Genomic DNA, 24,240 nt, shown 5'->3' with positions numbered 1-24,240 from the left:
ACGGTGAGAAAAAAATCAAAAAGGAGAAAGGTCAATTATTGTTGGAAGGTAGAGTGCTAAGAGCAACGTCTGCAGGCGTGGAGCAGAAGCATTGGAGCTCTGGGGTGCCTGGAACAGGCTTCAGGGAGAAGCGCTTTCCCACTGCACACTATTTGATTATTTGAAACACATCAGCGGTTCTCTAGATAACAAGACACAAAGCAGACAATCCTTGGCAATTTTCTTCCCACAGATGCTGTGCTCATCCTCCAAGTTTCCTGACGTAACTACACTGTTCCTGGGGTTCCCAGGGTGAGATGGCTGCCTCCAAGCAAAGTGGGCAAATCCCCGTGTCCAGCCCCCCTGGCCCCAGGTACCAAGAGAGGATGGCTTTTGTCCTCTCCTCCACACCCCCTGAGAAGTACAAACTGTGCAGGTGACCACACAGCTCAGAGAGCAAAGGCTCAAACATTCTCTGGGAAAGTCCCACCCCAATCCCTTTCCCACTGACCTTTCCAAAATTCATTTGGCTTTGTTTGGGGCTCCACAAGTTATGAAAGTTAGCTTCCAGGAGAGCCAAAGATGAGGCATTCCCAATGTGGGATTTCAAACTCTGTTAATTTCCACCGAAGTGCCAGAGTATAGTTTGGGGGCCGTTTCTCCCTCATATTTAGACAATGATGTAAAACCTGTTGATTTGTTTAGACACAATTGTCCCTCAGCAGGACAGATGGTATTCAACAGAATGGAATAATTAGGGGATTTAAAAGAAATAATTATGTGGGAAAATAGAGTCGGAGTCAAAAATGCCTGGTAATCTAGATGAAGAATTCATGTTTTAAATGTGCATAAAAATTGTCATTGTAAATTTTGTTGCCTTGTTCTCTTGAGGTAAAACAACTCTTTATCAACAAGAGATGTTTCATATCATGCTGTTAAAGGCAAACATGATTTTTTAAGAATCGTGGGAACAGTGACATGAAACATTCAGTTTATTTTCATCTCTTCCTGGGGAAACTGAAGTTCCTGGTGAAACAACTTTATGAGGCAATGGCTTAATTACACTAAATGGTTTTTAAAAAATAACACAGCAGGGTGGGAGTGGGGGTAGTATCTATCTTGTTAAATTGTTTGTTTGACTTTGAGCTGCCTTTGGCTTTCCTCAGCTCAGGGTCCAAAAGATGGGACTCTTTTCTGAAACATATACTTCTTTCAGTGAAAGCTTCATGGGCAATGCTCTTTACAAAGCACACATCACTCCTCTACCTACACAAGTCAGGATGAAACAGCCTGCCTGAGACACTTGATCCTGAGCCGGCTGAGTCCTGGAGCAAACAGGAGGCTTAAATGCAGGGAGGAAGCCAGTTAACTCCAGCTAACACCCTTGGTCACATGGTTTGCTTGTTGCCTCCCCCCATGGCCAGTGCAACCAAGCTCCCTTTCACTTGTGTGATCTGACAAAGGCAATGTGGTGTGATTTTGGCCCAGCACCTTGACGGGGTACTAAGCCAGAATGAAAACGTACAATAAAATTTGCCCAATTCAAAAGGTCTCGGGGGAAAAAAAAAAAGAAAAGGTCATGAAGAACCGAGGGGCAAGATGGGAATAAAGACGCAGACCTACTAGAGAATGGACTTGAGGATATGGGGAGGGGGAAGGGTAAGCTGGGACAAAGTGAGAGAGTGGCATGGACATATATACACTACCAAAGGTAAAATAGAGAGCTAGTGGGAAGCAGCCGCATAGCACAGGGAGATCAGCTCGGTGCTTTGTGATCACCTAGAGGGGTGGGATAGGGAGGGTGGGAGGGAGGGAGACGCAAGAGGGAAGAGATATGGGGACATATGTATATGTATAACTGATTCACTTTGTTATAAAGCAGAAACTAACACACCATTGTAAGGCAATTATACTCCAATAAAGATGTTAAAAAAAAAAAAAAAGGTCTCGGGGCAGGAGAAAGAGTAGACTTTGAATTCAGCGGATTTGGGATTACTTGAGTTTTATTTAAGTGAGGCATCTGGTCTTGATCTCAAAAATTCATTCTAACTTTCATACTCTTATCATTCTTCGACATTATGTGCCAAAGCTGAACATGCAAATAATCTGGGACTCAGTAATTCTATTCCTAGGGGTACTCAACAGTAATGCATGCACACGTGCTCCAAGACACATGTACAGAAGTACTCATAACAGAATTATTTATAATAGCTAACACTGACGGCAATTCCAAGGTCCGTCAAGAGTGAAATGGGTAAATTGTGACAAAGTCCTTCAATGGAGTACTATCCAGCAATGAGAATGACTGGTCTACAGCTTTAAGCAAACATGTACATAAACATCACAAGTGTGATGTTGAGCGAAAGAAGCCAGACACAGAAAAGCACATCCTGTATGAATCCATTTATATAAAGTTCGAATGCAGGCAAAGCTAATCTATGCTGTTAGAGGTCAGGACAGTGGTTAGCTATGACAGGGGAGTGGCTGGAAGAGGAAATGAGGGGTGTGGTAGGTTGAATGGTGGCCTCACAAAAGATATATCCACGCTCCAGAACCTGTGAACGTGACCTTATTTGGAAAAAGGGTCTTTGCAGATGTTATTCAGTCAAGGATCTCAAAATGAGATCATCTGGATTATTTGGCCTTAAATCCAATGACAAGGTGTCCTTATAAGAGACGGAAGAGGAGAAGACACAGAAGAGGGAGAAGAAGGAGAAGGGCCTTGTGAAGAAGGGGGCAGAGATTTACAGCAATGCATACACAAGCCAAGGAACGCCTGGAGCCCCCAGAGCAGGAGGAAACAAGGAAGGCTCCTCCCCTAGAGCCCCGAGAGGGAGACGGCCCTGCTGACATCTTGATTTCAGACTTCTGGCCTCCAGAACTATGAAAGAATACATTTCTGTTGTAAGCCACTAAATCTGTGGCAATTTACAGAAACCCTAGGAAACTCATGCAGGGAAGGTGCTCTGTTTCTTGATCTGGGTACTGCTTACATGGGTATGTTCATTTTGTAAAAATTGATCAAGTTGTACACTAATAGTTTGTGTATTTTTTACATGTATATTATACTTCAATAAAAATTTATTTTAAAAATCTATGATTCTATATTCTAGTTTCCAAATACCCCCCATTTGGAGTAAACAGAGCCTGGCTTTATGAGGTCTCATTGTTTATGTTTAAGCTGTGCTTTACAACAACAAGGAAAGCCTTTCACCAAGTCAAAAAACTATGCCCCTAACAAATGTATACTCATAGTCTTTCCCTCCACTGCAGTACGGTGAGGGGAACTTTGGAAGACAAAATATCAGAAGCAAGTAGCCAACATCCATTTTTCATATATTTCTTTTTGTGGAAGTAGGCAGCAGGGTGGGTAAGGGGTAACAAGTCTCCAGGACAGGAACTGTCTGGAAGTTTGGGGTAATGATAGAATGACCAACACCTTGCTTTTGCTCAAGGTGGATCAGTTGGGAATTCTTTGTGATCAACAAGAAGAAGAAGCCAGGGCTTCCTTGGTGGCGCAGTGGTTGAGAGTCTGCCTGCCGATGCAGGGGACACGGGTTCGTGCCCTGGTCCGGGAAGGTCCCACATGCCACGGAGCGGCTGGGCCCGTGAGCCATGGCCCCTGAGCCTGCGTGTCCAGAGCCTGTGCTCCGCAACGGGAGAGGCCACAACAGTGAGAGGCCCGCATACCACACACACAAAAAAGAAGCCAAACCCTAACTCCACCTTATCTGGCAATTTTGCAGTGGGTGGGAGAAGCATTACATATTGTTTGTGTGTTGTTAAGAATGAGATTCAAAGATGGTTTCCTCTGTCTTGGAAAAAAAAAAAAGGACACATTTGGCAGCCTACAAACAATAAACCAGTAGAGGCTTCAGATTTTTTCCAAAAGAATGAGATGACTCCAAAATGAGCATGTTTTCCATTTTCCACTCTCTCCAACCCCAGGCAGATGATTTTGAACGTGCACTCTCCTCACACTGGCTTTGAAGAAGTCAAGACTTGCCAGAACTGTGGACTCAAGACTAAAGCCAAGCACAGATGGAAGTGGCTGTGGAGAGCAGGCCCAAATTCCCTCAGCAGGGATTACTGAGGAACAAAGCTGGCAGGGTGGGGATTGCAAACAGTCACAGGTGCAGAGAGGCACAGGGCAAGGGATGGGGCGCCGGGGAAGGGTCTTTTTCCACCTTCATATACGTCAGCTCTCATACATATTTGCTTAAAGGGGGCCACTGCTGCCTAAATCCAGTTACTGAACTTGTCGGTTCAAGGAGACCCCATCACTGGAGGTGGCAGACAGGCCTGCTGTTTCCTCCTTGACGGAGCAGACTGTCCCCCGTTAGCCCTGCCCAGGCACCAAGAATACAGGACTGTGGCCACATTGTCAGGAGCATGGAGGACAAAGTAAAGAAGATCACAGTGGTCTTGCAACTCCGAGAGGGGTTTTGAAGTTTTCAGTAAGAATAAGCAAAGTTTTGGCAGTGATTTGGGTGCCGACTTCCTTAAGGGGCCAAATTAGGTTAAAATTGATGGATGACTCTCCTGTAAGTTTCCTCCTGCATTGGAATCCTCAAATGTGTGTGCTTTGTTTTGAGTGAATGCTCTGTCTTGCCCCTTTGAAAGTGCAAGTTACAAGGACAGCAAGGGCTGGGTCCTTCATTTCTGTTGTCACCTTCGAGCTGCTGTCATCTACACATAGCTGTTAATGTAAAAAAAAAAAAAAGAAAAGAAAAAGAAAGAAAAAAGAAAAGCGAAGACAGAAGTGAAATGACACATGTTCCAAATTAGGCCACTCAGGGATGGTCACAACAGTGACTTCTTCAGCAAGAAGAGAAACCTCACTCAAGGATTTGTTCGAGAGGGAAAAATGTGAAATTAGGGGGCAAAGATAAGAAAATACCCTCCTAGGAGATATGAAAAAATAGGCAATGTTTGTGAGACCAGATAATAACTAACTGATTTGAAAAGAAGTCAAAACATTAGGTAATGTGAAATTCTGAGCCTTGACTGTAACATATATTGCATGTTTTTTTTTCCTAATTCAGTTTGGTCTGTATGGCATTCCAGCCAAATGTTCTAACCAAAAGCCCTTGAGGAAAGACTGAACATGAGACAATAGTTCATAATTCAATTCCATCAGCATTCACTGAATGCTTACTACGTGCTCAACATTCTGTTTGGTGCTGTGGGGAATGTGTAGGAAGTAGAAAACACAGTCAATGCCTGCAAGAAGTTTGCCATTTAGTTGGGAGAGAGACGATTTCTAAACATAGAACAATTAAAACAATTAAGTTAGAAAATAAAGACATAGTAAAGAACCAAAAGAAACAGACTTTAGTGCCAAGATGTATGGTTCAGGTAAGAATGGACAATTCAACACCACAAAAAAGCTGAAGTTAGTAAGGAGAGGGCTACGGGATACAAATAAGGAAGACTCCCAGGCTGTAGGAAGAAGGCAAGCCCACGTCACATTCTGAATCTGACATTAACAAGAAAAACTCTAACCATTGGTGCTATTAAGATGAGGGTATTGTCTCAAAATCAACAAGGGACTGTGAGAACAGCTTCTAAAATCTCAACTGTAAGGAATCGGTTTAAAAGGCTAACATACCAAATCAGTTATCTAATGTGTTTGTGACAAAAGTTTTTGGAGTGTGACTATAGGCACACCTCAGAGATACTGCTGGTTTGCCTTGAGACCACCGCAATAAAGCAAATATTGCACGCAATAAAGCAAGTCACACAAATTTTGTTTTTGGCTTCCCAGTGTGTATAAAAGTCGTGTTTACACTATACTGTCTATTAAGTGTACAATAGCGCATTTATGTCTAAAAAAGCAATGTGCATACCTTAGTTAAAAATACTTTATTGCTAAAAAATGCTAACCATCATCTGAGCCTTCAGCAATTGGTAATTTTTTTGCAACGGTAACGTCAAAGATCACTGATCACATAACAAATATAATAACAATGAAAAAGTTTGAAATGTGAGAATTACCAAAATGTGACACACAGACACAAAGAGAGCAAACGCTGGTGGAAACTGGAGCCAATACACCTGCTCAAAACTTCAATTTGTTAAAAAAAAAGAAAAAAGAAAAATCTGAAAAACACAATAAAACAAGGTCTACCTGTGCTGAATAAGGAGACCTGGATCGTAAGAAGTTGTCAGTTAGTGTGCAGCACTGTTTACAAAAGTGAACCTAAGTTCTTTGGGCCATTAGAAAGGTATATTTTGGATCAGAACAGAGGACACTACCCAGGTGCTATCCTTCTCTCCCTCCCTTGGTTATGAGTGCCTAAAACACAGTGGTTCCTTTAGAGTCATGCTGGGTGACCCTACCACTTATCACCCCATGTGGACTTGGGGACTTATTTCATCTCTCCAAGCCTCAGTTTCCTAAAATGGGAAGAATAATAATAATACCTACCCTCACTGGATTATGATGAGGATTCAATTAGGTAATACGTGTGGAGTGCTTAGCACAGGGCCTGCCGTAAGGCAGGAGCTCAGTAAAAGGTTGCTATTGTTTTCATTAGTCATAAAAACATCCTGATTGCCACTAAAGGCTAGATAAATTAGTAGTTAAGAGTTTGGGCTTTGGACTCAGATAGAATAGAGTCTAAATCTATTTACTAGCTATGTAACTTTGGGCAAATTAGGCTGTTTGTTATTATTATTTGCTGTTGTGGCTACTGTTACTACCAACTTGGTCTCCCAGCTATCTTGATACTGGGAAAGAAAATTAGAGGACATAAGTCTTCCAGGCATTGGAAAGGAATACATTCCATCGTTAATGAATAAACTGACCTCCTGAATTATAATCTCCTCTGAGTCTAATTAGTGTGTATCAGACCCTCAGAGTCCCCACTGGGAGTTCCGGTCTCAGTGAACAGCCAGCCTCTCTTGGTCACCATCTACCCCCCCAAACAAGACAGTTTTTGGCTCACCAAACTGGAAGTCCAGAGGCAGGTGGCTTCAGGGCTAACATAATACTGTAACCCCAGTTCCTTTTGCCTGCTCTTCTCTGTGTCCTGATCTCCTCCCTGAGTTGAGTTGATCCTCAAGCTCGAGTGAGATGTCTGCGGCAGTTTCAGACCTCACGTTCGTACACGACAACATATCAGAGGGAAAGAGACCTCTTTCTTAACAATGAGGAAACCTTCCTCACAGCAAACTTGCCTTCATCTCTCATTACTGTGAACTGGGTCACAGGCCCATTTCCAAACGAATCCTTGTAGCCAGGTATATCTGAAATATCCAGGGGCAACAGCATTACCAAGATTGCTTTAGACAGATTAGTCTCCACCCACTGAAGCTGGAAGCAATCCTCTAAACTACACTTGTGCTAAACAATGTGACGGTAGGATATCAAACTGCAATGGTCACCTCCTCAACTGTAGGATATCCGCACTCCTTAATGCTAGAGATAATGAAAAATAACCTTACCCCCGAGCAACTGGCCACTCCCTAAAAGCCAGCTGAAGTTAAGGTCTACCCCAGTGACCTCTTTGGAACTATAGTCATATCCGGAGTAACAGGAATGTCACTGCCTGGAAAAACAGGGTCCTTTTCTAAAATGGGCTTTCCCTTCTGGCCAAACTCCTTGGTCCATAACTGCAGTTGATAGGATCTTTGGGAGAGGTTTCCTTGGCCTTTTGTTTGAATGTTGTGCCCCCTTTATGATTCTATATGTGAAGAGGAAACCAGCCCTTTCCAGCTATGTCAAGACCTGATTAATGCCTCACTAGCAAACACGACCCAAACCCCAGCAAGCCCGGTTCCTTCCTTTCCCAGAAGGAAGCTAACATGGCTCTCCCTTTGTTTGAAGGTGCTGGGTGAAAAAATGCTAGCTGCAGCTTTGGAGGGAGGTAAGGAGGCCCGAAAATCTGTGCCCCTCCTCAGCCCTCTACAGTTTGTCTTGAATTTAAAATGAATCAACCTGAGAAACCAAGATTCATTCAAGCTGCGATTGAGGACTCCAGACACTGACACAGGCGAGGGTGAACTTGCAGAGCTCAGGGAGACATCCAGTTCTGGACGGTGGACAACCACAGGCCTGTGCCTCAGGGTCCAGTTCCCACCCCTGGCTTCCTCCTTGACCTGTTTTTAATTTTTCAAAACTCCCACCCCTCTTGCAGAACGGTTTCGGTTCTTTGCCTGACCTCTGCTTGGTCTCCCTGGGCAGGTTGCCCTCCTTGTTCTCCCTCAGCTGGCCAGGCTGGCTGGCTGCCTAATTGTCCCAAGAGACAGGAAGGCACCCTTTGCATCTCTCCGGTTTGGGTCCGTTTTTACTGCTTCTCTGGAGTTAACATCAAGGACTTTAAAAACATCTCGGTAAATGCAGATGTGGAGGCTAGATAGGATTGTGGTCACCTTGGCCCTCATTTTTCTTGCTGCTCACAGAGTAGGAAAATTCAGTGCTGTTTTTGGACTTGACCCAATACCTTTTCTGTCCAGAAAGCCAATAACTCACTCTCGGAGTGACTTGTTTGGCTCTGCTTGCTATATCACGTATCATATATTATAGATGATATATCACAGTCATTGGCAAAGCTAACTAATGCCCAAACTCCACTCCCAGATCCCAGCACCGACTGCCAGAGGTAACCAGACATTCACATTAATGAGACGTGGTGGGCTGTTAAACCAATCTGCATTATTTGAGGTGAAAGGGTGGAAGCAAACAGACTTCCAAGTTTCTTGGATTAGTATCAGTATAATTTCTTTTGGACTGTAAGTACTGAGAAAGATTGTATTTTCTACATTACTAGGAATTTGTTTTTCAAATCAAGTGAATATTATGTACAGAACATTGTGCTCAATCTTAAACGGGCTACAAGGATTTTAGTAAGGGATACATGCCATATGCTTTGGAAAAATTATAAACAATCCAAGGTAGTATATGCTAGGTCAGAAGGAATGGTATAGAGCAAGGCTGTAAGGACAGAAGCACAGGGGACTTTGTCCTTAGTTGATGTATAACAGCTTAAACTCATTTCTAAGCATTGCCCTTGGGCCTTTTCATTCAGGACAATGACAGACTCTGGGAGAGGTGGGGTGGAACACCACTGACCACCTAGAGTTAAATGAAACCTCTCATTAACCCATTGCCAACCTGCACCAAGAGTGCCCTGTTCAGTTGCTTGCTTCCTGTGGCTAAATTTGGCCTATCCGGAGGCCCGAGGAACGTCTGCCCAGTGGTTTATACGGCAGCTTGCATTCTGATGGGGAAAGGAAGATATATGCTTAAGGATGTGGAGATGGTGGTGACCTGACCTCCCCGGGAAACGCCCTCCTATATTTCGAGTTGCCTGGTCACTCAGCTTAATGATTTTAAAAGAAGACATTATTTTGTTCAGTGGCCTGTAGTGAAGTTTGCACTCTGCCAGGGAAGAGAAAATAAATGTCTGTGGGAGTGAGGAAATAGTAGGGACCTCCTTGGGAAACTCTCTGCTGGTCAGTCAGCTTATTAATTTTTAAGAGACGTTAAGGGGTCATAAAGAGAACCCTGGCCTGGAAGTCAGGAAGTGTGCTGTGCAGTGGGCCCATCGGCAGCGGGAGGGAGAACGTCAGCCACCGGGAGCCCACAAGGAGCATTTATAATGATGAGGATGACACAAATGTCACATTTTATACCGCTTTACAGTTTTTAAAGCACTTTTGCATCTACTACCACAAAATCCTAGAATCTTACGAGTGGGAAAGGACTTTAGGAATTACCCAGCATGGCCCCCCAACCCAGGCAAGACTCTCACCTCCACTATCCCTCTCGTTTGATATTCCAAGAAGCCCTTTGCAGAAGCCAGCTTAGCAAGTAGCATCATCTTCATTTTATAGGAAGACCAACTAAGGAGTTAGTTTCAGGCCAAGATGATGCAGTCAATCATGACAAAACTGGCCTTAAACACGCTAGTCCGGGGTTCTTTCCATGCTATCACATATCTCTTTTATATTTAAGAGGATAGGTTCTACTCACCCTTCTGGCCCTTACTAAGTAATTTAGCACCTAACCATTCTCAAATTGCTTTAGAAGCTTCAGATCTGATACGTCAGTTAGAGTACAAGATCTTTTCAGGCCAGACCTCATACTGCCTTGAATCTCCATCCTCTCCCCACGTCACCACCAGTGTTACGGGTTCTTGGAAGATACTTAACAAATGCCTGAATGAACGAATTGAAATTCTAAAATTTCTGAGTTACTCCTTATACCTTAGAGGCGTGCCAGGTTCTACTTTCCATGATTTCGTCCTCATCTTTGGAAACTTCATTTGCTTGGAGCTACTGGGGTTACTTGGGCAGGCTGAAATACTCTGGTATCAGGGGTTATATGGGGGAATGTCTTGATATCTTACAGCAGATCCCCTTTCTCGAAGGATAAAACAACAGGCAAGTTAATGACCTAGGTCTGATATTGGCAAGTTGAGGATTCTATATGTATTTTATTTCTCTTTAAAGTCTTGGCTGGAATTCTATAGAATGGAGAAGTCACGTTGCCCCTTTCTGGCCATTGGAATGTATTAAATGAGACACACTGTGCTCATTTTAAATCTTAGGGTTAGAGGAAGAGTTCTGACCAGGGTTATTCGTCATTGGCTTTTGACATAAACTAGCCTTTCCCAAGAAGGTTAAGGTGCAATGAAAAGAAGAATCAAAGACTTACATGGAAATAGCCACAGGATTGACTAGTTAGCCAAAGTGCACACTTTTTTCTGAAGTTAAAAATTTATGCTTGGTGATTTCCATTTAAAAATCAAGGTTTTAAACTGCTGTCTATACTGGTCTATGCCTGGACTTAAAAAAAACTTTTTGGTTCATAATTCTTTTGATGCTGTTAACATACAGAAGAACGCTAGCTTCCAAAATAGGATATATGTTGCAATAAGCATCTCCTGCTCCTGCCCCCCAAGGACATCTGGAAAGGGTGTTAGTTAAATAGCCATGGATTTGCACAGTGCTATAATTTTTATAGATATAAAGAAGCCTCCCTCCGCCTTCACCCCTACACCAGCGATGGGTGAGCTACCCCCAAACTCTTTCACAAGGACAACAAGCAACGGAATCTGGCAGATCACCCTAACCAAATACCACCCAGGCAGAAGGAACCCAACCTGTCTAGTGAAATTCTTTCAAATATATTTTATACTATCAACGCTTAAACTCACCAGGAAAAAAAAAAAAATGAAATTTACCAGGAAACGTTTCAGGTAGAGTAATAGAGCTGCTGAGATACACTTAAACATAACTTCCTAAACTTAAACCGCATAATAATCTTTTCCAGATCCTTTTAGCTAGTTTCTTATTCCGAAATGAACCTTGTATGGAATTGCACACACTTGGCCCAGTACAAATTTCACCATATTGAGCCCCTTAGACTTGGCCCACCACTAATTCATACTGTCAACTACAGCTTGGTTCTCACCACTGTCCAATTGTTCCTTATATACCTTATACCGTGAATATTCCAGTCTTTATCTTCAGGTTCCCAAGTCCTATTTATTCCAACACCCCCATTCTTAGTAGATGAGCTTGACAAAGTTTGCTGAAAAAAACTGAAGCTATGGAGATGTGAGAATATCTCTCACGTCAGATGATTTTTTTTTCTGAGTACTCTCTAAGTTATCCCCTCCGTCTCTGCTGTAGAATTCACCCTTTCATACTTTTCTACTCCCACACTTATCCTCTCCCTCCAGACTTGCACTGTCCTGTATGGTAGCCGCTAGCCACATATGGCTATTTAAATGTAAATGAATTAGAATCAAATAAAATTAAACATTCAGTTCCACAATCACACTAGCCGCATTTCAAGCGCTCAATAGCCACACAGGATTACCTGAAGGGACAGTGCAGATACGGAACATTTCCATCATTGTGGAAAATCCTACTGGATAGCAGTGCTCAGTAGGGTCCTCTGATTTCTTACCTATCCCGTGGGCTATTCAATCTCATCATCAACAACAGTAACAACTACCCTACAAGTGACCGTCATACCCTTGTTGCTACCAGTATCTAAATGCTGCCAAACTTTTAGAATAGATACTTGCCTTCATGCTTGCATTCCTTTCTTGGTCCTCTGCAATCTGACTTCTGTACCTGCTAAGAAGCCACCAAAGACATTTGGGGCATCCTCCACCATTTTTTCCTAGTCATCACCCTCTAAAATTGCTCCTCTCTAACCTGTTTCTCACACCTCTTGTCCCTGGCACATCCCATTGCTGAAGAAATGTTGCGTAGATGAGACAACGAGCTTCCCTCCTTGATCATTCGCTCCCCCCTGTCCTGAAAGTCCAGTCCTCTGCTTTTCTTCTGCCAGCCCTTCTCTGATGAACTCATCTTCCCTTATTTGCCTTCCACTATCTGCTCTATGAAAACGGGTCTCAATCTCATGGCTCGAGATGCTAATTCCTCACCTACCTGCCTGGCATTACAGGAGAGTGCCAAGAATAAGTGTTGGTATTATCAATGAAGGCAGAGAAAGCTATCTCCTATCCCAATTAATTTCCATGTCCCTTGAAACCCTGTGGGCAAGTGAAGAGTCAGGGATGGAAGGGGGCAGAAACAAAGACTACAAAAGGAAGACATGGGAACGCTCTGGCCAAAAGAACTTTGTCTATATAATAATTCTGCCATAGTCTTTTCTTATAACCAGTGTCAAAACCTCAGGATAATATAGAAGTTCTTTTTCCTTTTGACTCCTTCCTCTTTCTTTTCTTTTTTTCTTTTGGAGGGAGGAGTGGGTTAGTAACCTCCGCCTTGCCTTTTCATAGCAAACTCCACAACAGTTGTAGATCAAAATGGAAAACCAGTCACTTGCACCAAGGCACTAGCCTGCAGTAAGCCCACAGCAAATTACAGCCTGGTGTTTTGTGAAGGAAGTTGACAGGACAACACCTTCTTCCCTTCTCAAAATGAATGCATAAAAATACGCTCTAGCCTTTAACAGCATCCGATGTCTATAACTAACATGAAGAGAACATCAGAACTTTTTTTTCCCTTTGGCTTTTTTTTTTCTTTCAGCAGACACGTTGCTCTGCTGATTAGAAAGCTAAGAAAGTGGATAGGTAGAAATATATAGCTTATTCAGCCAAAGGAAAGTTAAAGTAATGCAGACAACACATTGCATAGTGCCTGATTTGGTTACACTTAATTTAAAGACCACCAGGTCCTGACCAATGCTCTTTCCCCCCCAGCTTTATTGAAATATAGTTGACAAATAAAATTGTAATATATTTAAAGTGTACAACATGATGATTTGATATATGTATACGCAGGGAAATGATTACCACAATCAAGTTAAGGAACAATAAACATAATTCTTTTTTTTTTTTTTTTTTGCGGTACGCGGGCCTCTCACTGTTGTGGCCTCTCCCGTTGCGGAGCACAGGCTCCGGACGTGCAGGCTCAGGGCCATGGCTCACGGGCCCAGCCGCTCCGCGGCATGTGGGATCTTCCCGGACCGGAGCATGAACCCATGTCCCCTGCATCAGCAGGCGGACTCTCAACCACTGCACCACCAGGGAAGCCCCGTAATTCCTTTTTTTGTGTGAGAATGCTTACCATCTACTCTCTTGGCAAATTTTAAGTCCACAACACAGTATCATTAACTATAGTAACCATGCGGTACATTAGATCCTCAGAACTTACTCATCTTTTAACTGGAAGTTTGTCCCCTTTGACCAACATCTCGCCATTTCCTCCACCCCCAGCCCCTCACAACCACCATTCTCTGTTTCTATGAGTTTGACTTTTTTTTTAGATTCCACATATAAGGGATGCCATACAATGATTCTCTGTCTCCTGACCAGTGCTCTTGAAATGTAAATTCACTATCCAAAACCCACAAGTGAATCCAAAACACTGGGAAACAGGAGAAATTTACGCTGGACAGATGTGGGCAGTCCCCAAACTCAGTGATCTTTGACAGCTACAAGGTCAAGGCAGTTTTTCAAAGTGATTTGTACAAAGTTTGCTTGTAAAAGAAAAAACATTTTTTAAGAGGGCATTCAGTTATATCCGAGGTAATCAAAGTAGCAAAAATAATCTCCAAAGTCAGCATTTACTAGGCAATTTGGGTTAAAATGTTATAAAAGGCAGACTGTTTGGGCTAGTACATCTGCCTCTCTTGCACTTGAAGAAAATTTGTAGATGAAGAAACTGCCTTAAAAAAAAAAAAAAGAAAGAAAAGCCTCCTTTCCCACAGCCTTCTGCCAAACAGATTCTGTTGCTAGGTAAACAGAAGCTACCAACAATTTATGTACCAATATATATAGCAAATTATAGCTGAGAGGAAGCTTGCTAGCTTATGAAACAGATGGTGATTTGTTGTGGCTCGGGAGAGAACAGGGTTTTGCCATGATGAGCCCCTGCTAGTCTCTCTGACAATTTCCTAGCCTAATAAACACTCTGACTTTGTATGTTATGAAGTTGGATGAGAGTGGAATCATGTAGAAAAGAAAGGAAAAGTTGGAAGGAATGGCAAAGACAATGCTCTTTGAGAGAAGGAATTATGGGTTTTAAACTTTGTGTTTAAATATGAGATATCAGTAGAAAGTAAACCAACACAGCTTGTAATATAACCCCCAGACTTGCCATCTGGGTTGAAGTCAAATTGAATAAGCCCAAGAACATCAACTCCGCTTCTCTAGCACTATGAAAAATTTCAGAAAGTCTGGTCAAGCAATCAGAAGCAAGAACAAGAGGGTGTAATCTTCTGTGAACATCTGTAACTAGAGAATATACCACGCTTATTAAGATTGTGTCAAAAGAAATTTCATCGAGTTAAGGCCCTTGCAGCTCACATTTCTCATCCAAACTAAACTAGTGTTTGTTCAATAAGCAACTGGTTCACAACTGGACTTAAACTGTCTCCCCACATCCTGGAACAAACTGTTGAACCACACTCAGATCCACACTGACATCTGCAGGTAATCAAAACAGGACTTCTATGAATTGATTTCTAGACGCAGATTCTCAAACCATTCACCACAGTAGTGTGCGAACCCATAAAACCTAAATACCCTGGATGACTATTTCTTTAAAAAATACTCTCTGTCTTTAAGTGCTTTCATAGACTAAAATATTGTATATAGAGTATGAACTCCATTATCTAGAAAAAACCCCACAAACATATAGTTATTTCCACCTGGTGTAATTATGGTGATTTTAATTTTCACTTTAAACTTTGCCTTCAATTTTCCATTACTTTTCAGATATTCTCCAATGAGTGTATAGTCCTTTTACAATTAGTTATTGAAAGGCTGCTACCTCGATTTTATTTTTTTAATTGTCAATATCAGCATTTTAATGAGTTATTAAAAATAAAATCATGCATAATATCCTCAACAGGCAAAGGTTACAATTATATGTAACATAAATATATAAAGGAAGCTGTAAGATGAAGGCATTTTTTTTTAAAGATACGGATAAATAGTCAAGACAATAAATTGTTTTTTAAATATGCGTTTGAAAGAAAATCTAGGGAAAATAAGGTACAAAAAGCGATGGTCTCATTTAAAAAAGGATTTTCATATGTCCTAGCTAATAAGCACTAAATATGTTATATATATGAGTGAAGAGGAAGATTTTTAAAGGATAAGTAAAGTTAATGAGGTAAAGAAAAACACAAAGGATACATTATGGCAATTGAAAAATAGTGTACTAAGGAAAAACATGCCAAACGAGTTGAATCAGGAGGACACACTATAAAAAACAAAGCAACAAACACCCAAACAAAAAATCATTTGAAAATAGTTTACACACATTCTTCCAAAATTGATGCATGTTAGTGTTTGTACTAACATGACAATGTCTATGGGATTTTTAATGTTCATGTTTATTCTTCTCCTAAAATATGGTTCCTATTGCAGAAATTAATATTAATCTAAATTTTCTTCTTCCCATACATCAGTGAATGAAGAAAAATAACAATTGTCACACAATCGTCAAAAAATATTCTGTTACCAAAAAAATTCTCTAACCAAAGGAATAAATGATAGATATGGCATATCTCCAGTACAACTTTGTTGATAATTCATTTTCCACACACCTCTGGATACTACTGTATCTTTTTTTTTTAATTAATTAATTTATTTTTGCTGTGTTGGGTCTTTGTTTCTGTGCAAGGGCTTTGTCTAGTTGTGGCAAGCAGGGACCACTCTTCATCGCGGTGTGCGGGCCTCTCACTATTGTGGCCTCTTTTGTTGCATAGCACAGGCTCCAGACGCGCAGGCTCAGTAGTTGTGGCTCACGGGCCTAGTTGCTCCATGGCATGTGGGATCCTCCCAGACCAGGGCTCGAACCCATGCCCCCTGCATTAGCAGGCAGATTCTCAACCACTGCGCCACCAGGGAAGCCCCTACTGTATCTTTTAATAGCCTCTCTAGTGCGACCGCTACCTCAATTTTAACCTCAAACCCCTAGTTGTCCCAGGTCAATTTGTATTCACATTCATCAAAGCCTTTAAAAAAAATCCTGCAAAATGTTTTTCTGTGGTAAACTGCTACTAAGCAGCATGCTTATTTATATAGGCCATCAAAACTCCTAAAGACACACAAAGATAAGGAGAAAGCAGATTTGTAGAGTCTAACATACGTGATTTTTCTATAGTGCCTTTCAACTGAGTGAAATTTCAAAGTAACGTTTATTGGATCAATCTATAATTACTGTATTAGAGAAAACAGGATCTATTACCAAGAGGCTCCTTTTACAATGACTGTCTGGGGGAAAGCCTGTTTTTCTGGGCTTGTGAAATCAAGTGACTCATTAAATTTCTGAGGTAAAAAATCAACATTTGAAGAAAGCCTTATTCTACATGTTAAAAATTAAGTGTAATAGAAAAATACACCTAGGGTTTCTGGTGGTAGGGAGAAAAAAGACAACTGCTTAAGGGTTTATTAACAAATTCAATCGATAGGCACTCATAAACCTGCAGGCCCTCAGCTTACAAGTGTGCTACATTTCAAACGTTTATTGGTATATTTATTTTTTGGTGCCTGCAAAGCGTTTTCTTGAGGAAACAAAGTCATGGTAGTTAGAGTCCCAAGTTAATTCACAAAAGTAAAGCTAAAGTACTGAAGGTTTGCAACGAAATTCTAAGAAGTAGTTTTAGTAATAAGGTCAAACAAATGCTGGAATGATTTCAACAATAAATTATTTTTCAGTTTTCCTGTTTTGGTACATGAGAGAATAATTATAGAAAGATAAGAAAGGCGGACCTTTTCAAGCACTTTAGATATTAACATTTAAGTTCCCTTTAAAACTTGCAACTTTTTAAAATTTATGCTTCTTGGCCATACTTGAAGTTTTACTTTAGTTAACAAATGGACACAAGATGGAAATTAGGGAGAAAAATTAGGAGAGGGATTTTGATATGGAAACTGGGCAAGAACTGAAGCAGAAGGGGGGAGAGGGAACTAAAGAAAACATAGGGGTTGCCTCCACTTCATTCATTCATTCATTCGTTTGACTGTTAAGTGGCAGGCCCCATTGGTAAGTATAAGGACCGAGTAGTTCATCATTCATTCAACCATTCGCCCTCCTCCCCAAGTGACCCAGATAGTCAAGTTGACTGCATATTTTGAAAAAACATATTTGCATCTTTCATACTGTGTGTGAAGTTGAGTAGCTTTTCATATATTTAAGGCTCATTTCTTCTGTGAACTGTGTTTTCATATTTTTGCCCATTTTCCTCTTGTGAGTTTTAGCCTACCCCCCGCTCTGAAATTTGAGTTCTTTATATATGTATTTGGGATATTAGCCATTTAGATAAGTATTTCTCCCAGTTTTGTTGTGTTTCTTTCGACTGTGCTTATGTGGTGTTTTTGTCTGTCTGTTTGTTTGTTTTTGTTGGGGGTCTTTTGCCACGCAACAGGTTTCTATTTTTATGTAGCCTTTACTTTTATGTAGTTGAAATTATCCATCTTTTTCATTGTATCTGGATTTGGAGTCATACTTCGAAAGGCTTTCCCTATACCCAGGTTATAAAGGATTTCATCCATGTTTTCTTATATTACTTACATGGTTTCATTTTTTAACATTTAGATCCACTTGGAGTTTATTCCAGTGTACAGTGTGAGGTATGGAACCAAATTATCTATTTTTACAGCAATCCATTATCCCAACAGCATTTATTAAAAAGTCCAGGGCTTCCCTGGTGGCGCAGGGGTTGAGACTCCGCCTGCCGATGCAGGGGACACGGGTTCGTGCCCCGGTCCAGGAAGATCCTACATGCCGCGGAGCGGCTGGCCCCATGAGCCATGGCCGCTGAGCCTGTGCATCCAGAGCCTGTGCTCCGCAACGGGAGAGGCCGCTACAGTGAGAGGCCCGCGTACCGCAAAAAAAAAAAAAAAAAAAAAAAAGTCCATTTTTGCCCCAGTGATCTGGGTATACCACCTTTACTATATGTTAAATTTTACACTTGGTCTATGTCTGGACTTTCCGCTTTGCTCCAATGATCTGTCTGTTCACGCACCAGTATAATATAATAAAGGTAACAGGTTATAACACGTTGGTATGCAAAAAGGGGGGCAGCTTTCTTTACAGAAGAATGCTACCTAATAAATGTGGAAGGAATGACAGAATTAGTAAAATATTTTGCAGCCACCATCTTAAAAACTGACCCAGGGAGGCATCACTAATGGATGCTAAAACTATTGGGTGAAAGTTGTTGGGGAACAGGACATTTACATGGTCACATTTAATACTTTTAAAATACTAATTTAATATTAACTACAAAGGGGGAAAAGTACCTTTACAGTGGAGAAATCTGGAGAACACTACCTTGACTAAGTGACTGAACTTGGCATCACCAGTGGAACAACTGACATCATGTACCTCCTGATATGATGCAATGGGAATCACCTATGTGGTATTCTTGCCAAAAAGATTTAACTAATCTAATGTTTAATTGAATCTAATCATGAGGAAACAATCCAACAAATCCGAACAACAGGACCTCATACAAGACAATTGGCCCAGACTCTTCAAAATGAGTATTTCATGAAAGATGAAAGAAAGTGAGGGGACTGTTCTACATTAAAGGAAACTAAAGAAACATGAAAACTAAATGAATTTGCATGACCTTTGAGCCTAAATTTTGAATCCTCAATTGAAAAAAATTGATAAAATAATATTATTTAATTCACAGTCCATATTCAGATTTCCCAAATTGTCCCAATAATCTCTTTTAGATCAGGACCACCCAGCTCAACCACAGACTCATGAGAAAAAATGAACTGTTTAGTTTTAAGTCACTAAGGCTTCAGGGGGAAGGAGAGGGAGATTACACAGTAATAGCTTATATAAATATGCTACCATCTGTGTGAAATTTGGGAAAAAAGAATATATTGATGAATTTGTTTACATATATGCAAACTTTCTCTGTAAGGATACACAGGAACATAAAACCACAATTGCTGTGGGGAAGAGGAGCTATGGTGGCTGGGGGATGAAGACAGGAGGGAGACACTTCATTTTCTGCCCTATTGTACCTGTAGAATTTTAAACACATGAATGTATTTCCAATGAATGAATGAGTGAATGAATGAAATCTGTTTCTTTTACTCATGTCTTTCCAGGACCCTTGAATCATCTCTAGTGGTAATGGGAACTCTCATACCCTACTGATGAGAGTATAAATTGGTACAATCTTGGTGGGGTGGAGGTGTGGCTTTAAGAAATGCCTATAACGTAAGGTCAGACACTATAAAACTCTTCAAGGAAAACATAGGCAGAACGCTCTATGACATAAATCACAGCAAGATCCTTTCTGACCCACCTCCTAGAGAAATGGAAATAAAAACAAAAATAAACAAATGGGGCCTAATGAAACTTAAAAGCTTTTGCACAGCAAAGGAAACCGTAAACAAGACCAAAAGACAACCCTCAGAATGGGAGAAAATATTTGCAAATGAAGCAACTGACAAAGGATTAATCTCCAAAACATACAAGCAACTCATGCAGCTCAATATCAAAAAAACAAACAACCCAATCCAAAAATGGGCAGAAGACCTAAATAGACATTTCTCCAAAGAAGATATACAGATGGCCAAGAGGCATATGAAAGGATGCTCAACATCACTAATCATCAGAGAAATGCAAATCAAAACTACAATGAGGTATCACCTCACACCAGTCAGAATGGCCATCATCAAAAAAATCTAGAAATAATAAATGCTGGAGAGGGTGTGGAGAAAAGGGAACCCTCTTGCACTGTTGGTGGGAATGTAAATTGATACAGCCACTATGGAGAACAGTATGGAGGTTCCTTAAAAGTTAAAAATAGAACTACCATAGGACCCAGCAATCCCACTACTGGGCATATACCCTGAGAAAACCATAATTCAAAAAGAGTCATGTACCACAATGTTCATTGCAACTCTATTTACAATAGCCAGGACATGGAAGCAACCTAAGTGTCCATCGACAGAAGAATGGATAAAGAAGATACAATGGAATATTACTCAGCCATAAAAAGAAACGAAATCAAGTTATTTGTAGTGAGGTGGATGCACCTAGAGTCTGTCATACAGAGTGAAGTAAGTCAGAAAGAGAAACAGAAATACCATATGCTAACACACATATATATGGAATCTAAAAAAATAAAATGGTTCTGAAGAACCCAGGGGCAGAACAGGAATAAAGACACAGATGTAGAGAATGGACTTGAGGACACGGGGAGTGGGAAGGGTAAGCTGGGATGAAGTGAGAGAGTGGCATGGACATATCTACACTACCAAATGTAAAATAGATAGCTAGTGGGAAGCAGCCGCATAGCACAGGGAGAGCAGTTCGGTGCTTTGTGACCACATAGAGGGGTCGGATAGGGAGGGTGGGAGGGAGACGCAAGAAGGAGGGGATATGGGGACATATGTATACGTATAGCTGATTTACTTTGTTATAAAGCAGAAACTAACACACCATTGTAAAGCAATTATACTCCAATAAAGATGTTAAACAAAAGAAATGCCGATAAAATATGCAAATACATATGCAATACATAGACTATCTCCAGAAGAACCCACCAGAAGCTGATAACACTGGTTGCTTCTGAGGAAGGACCTTATGGGACTGGGAATCCAGGGTAGAAGGAAGACTGACTTTTCCCTCTATGCCCTTTTTATTCTTTGAATTTTTATGCTGAACTTGTATTACCTTTTCAAAAGGAGCATAATAAAATAAAATGCACATACCCTTTGACTCAACTATTTATCACTTCTAAGATTCTCTCCTGCAGAAATACTTACAGAAACAAAGATCTTACTTGTGTATACTAATAAAGTATAAGGAACCTAAATGACCATCAGTTAAGGATTAGTTAAATAAATTATGGAATGTTCATACATGGGAATACTATACAACTGCTAAAAATGAACCCATAAATCATCACCCAGGCTGACATAGAATATTCCAGAAATCCGGAAGCATTCCCTAATGCCTGCATCCAGCCTTTCCCACCCTGTAAGTTACTACAAACTGAATAAACCCATGTAACCATCACCCAGGTCACACAGAACACTCCAGAACACTTGAGGCGCCCCCAATGCCCACTTCTAGCCGTTCGCCCCCTGTGAATGACCACAAGCTGAATAAACCCATGTAACCATCATCCAGATCACACAGAACATTCCACAGACCATCCAGTTTGTAATAATTCATCAAGCTGTACACTTCTTTGTATGTATGTTATACTTCAATAAAAAGTGTGAAAATATGCATGTGTGTCTGTTATAAATGTGTTCACATATATAGAGAAAAAGGTAATTAGGCATACAAATCAAACTATGGATGAAAAGGCTACGGGGGGAGGCATTTATTTACTTTGCATACTTCTATAAGGTTTAAACTTTATAATGAATTTTTCCCTTCACAATTTATAATTTTAAAATGAAGAAAAATAATGAAGAAAAACACTTTTTAAAAAGAAAATAATTTTAAACACTGCTATGAAATGTTAGTTTTGTCTTAGAGGAGGAAATATACAACATCAGGGTTTTAAATCCTAAAATTCGTGACCACTACCTACAACAGCCAGTCCCCCGTCCTCCCAATCCAACCCCATAGGTCCTGGAGGGAGATAAATGTCTGAAGAATAGATTCAGACAAAGAAACACTTGACTAGCTCGGTCTTTCACCTCAGACTTCAGTGTAGTCACCGAAGGGATTAGACTAAAACTTCCTTTTGCCCAAACCAGGCAGGCCTCAGTGACCCAGACGACAAGCTTCTTTCTCTGAGGGCTACATTCTGACCTTAGCTTTGGAGCTCTCACCACTACTTTAGTCCGAAGAGATGGTTAAGGAAACAAACTGAAGAAAAACCACACCTAGGGAAGGCAAGAAACCATTTAGGGTGACTGACTAGTCCCAGTTTGCCCAGGATTTTCCTTGTGTTAGCACTAAAAGTCCCCAGAAAACCCTTCAGTTCCAAGCAAACCAGGACCTAGGAAATCAGGCCTCAAGTGCTTTTTAGGCCTCTTCTCCCTGAGCCCCAACCAAGTTCCCCTTTGATCTGCAAGGTGAGGGGGAGTGTCTTCTCCTCAGAAGCTAAAGGAGAGATGCCAGACTTCTCTTACCACACTTTATAGGAGAAGAGCTAGCAGAATCAGAATCCCAGAAAGAGGGTCCAAAGAGGCACCCCAAAGAGCATTTCACACAGATTCAACAGCTTTTAACCTCTTCATACCAACAATTCCACACATCATTGTGACCCAATCCAATCCACTCCTGGATCAAAGTTCTGATTTATATTTTACTTTGAAGATTTTGGCTATACCTAGCTAGCTATTACTCAGACTCCTGTTTACTGAAGATGTTTCTTTTAGTGAACTCACTTTTTCTTTGAAACATTTATCTTTAAAATACATCTTTAAAAATATTATTTTCTAAGTTTATTTTAACAGAACACTTCCCATCACTTTCATAAATGGAAAATTGGTATCACATGCCACAAACAGAAGGTACATATTAGGTACATATGAATAACTATTACCTAGACGGAGTACTCCTTGATGAAGATTCCTCATGCAAGTTTCCCTCAGGAATGCCTGGAACGCAAGAAGCTTGGTGCTCCTCCTAGAGGTCAGAGTGCGTGGTTAACACTGCTCTGGGAGTTTCTTCCAGCTCCTTCTATAGGTTAACCCTCCCCCGTGACTTTCTTTCAGCTCCCTCTACAGGTTGGAGTGATTATCTTTCAGCTCCCTCTGTGGGTTAGAGTGGGGGGAGGAGGGTTATTGTTCAACAAAATTTTATTGAGTGACTACTATGTTGTAGATACAGCACTGAGGATACAGGGGAGAACATGGGAACAATTTCGTATCGTAATTGAGCACGGATAGGGAAAGAAGGGAAAGATGAAGTTAGAAGATTTGGGCACAGACTGTACTGTCTCTATTTCCTAAACCCCTGTTTATTCAAGCCATTGCAATCTGACTTTTGTTCCTTCCACCTCACCAAAAGTACGCTCATGAAAGTCTCTAGGGGACTTCCTAATGATCGGATCCAATGGGAAGTTTTGCATCCTCATCTTAAGTGACCCTGGACACGACTCCCTCCTTAGCTTTGCTGACAGCGTTAGCTGGTTTCTCCAAGGTTTTCTCCTATCCCTCTTGCCACCCCAGCTCTCCTTCAACCTGCCTCTTATATGTTGATGCTTGTCAGGATTTTGTCCTTAACCCTCTTCTCCATAAATCTCCCTTCTTACGTCTACACCCATAGCTCCCACTTACATAAGCTAAAGACTCCCAAATCCTGAAAGACCAGAGGTGCCTCTATTTCTCTCTCCAACCCCATTTCTCATGTTAGCAAATTACTTGTATGACTGTGAGAGTGCCTTGGTCTCTTCTTCCTGTATCCGATTTCCCTCTCACTTCTCCCTCCACCTGAGGTTTGTTCTTCGATTCAGCTTCAGCTTCCCAGTGTTCTGGGAAGGACTCCAGAAGCACAGCCTGGGTGCTCTCCCTTTGTGCTCCCCAAAACACTAGAATTGGTGCTTCTAATGGTCAGCGTACCTCTGTTTATTTCACTAGGCTGGTCACCTTGAAGGTACTGACTGCATCTGCATTTACAGTTCCCAGCACAGGGCTCAATAAATACTTTTAAATTGATGAATATAAGAAATCCATGAGCTGTGAACAGGTAAACATGGAGGAAGAGAAGCTTGGGGATGGCTGGGGTGCGTCTGAGAAAGGGATATTTAAAACTTGAGTATTTAGAATACTATTCCCTTTCCCTTCCTCCTATGGAGGCAGCCAGGGCTGGAGGGGCCGA

General features: G+C 41.2%; 1 protein-coding gene across 2 annotated transcripts in view; it reads right to left on the bottom strand.

Moving 5' to 3' along the window:
* The window catches only part of PABIR2 (PABIR family member 2), an 80,527-nt gene that overhangs the window by 30,470 nt on the left and 25,817 nt on the right, over positions 1-24,240 (bottom strand). The window contains exon 10 of one of the 2 annotated variants that reach the window (XM_067724178.1): positions 22,964-23,046. The exons of the other annotated variant lie outside the window; for it this stretch is intronic. Coding sequence (XP_067580279.1) covers positions 22,964-23,046 — 83 coding nt within the window. The remainder of the gene's footprint in view (positions 1-22,963; positions 23,047-24,240) is intronic. 2 annotated transcript variants of the gene reach the window in all.

The sequence above is a fragment of the Pseudorca crassidens genome, chromosome X (genome assembly GCF_039906515.1).
Source record: "Pseudorca crassidens isolate mPseCra1 chromosome X, mPseCra1.hap1, whole genome shotgun sequence".
Lineage (NCBI taxonomy): Eukaryota > Metazoa > Chordata > Mammalia > Artiodactyla > Delphinidae > Pseudorca > Pseudorca crassidens.
This window is presented reverse-complemented; position numbering and strand designations above follow the sequence as displayed.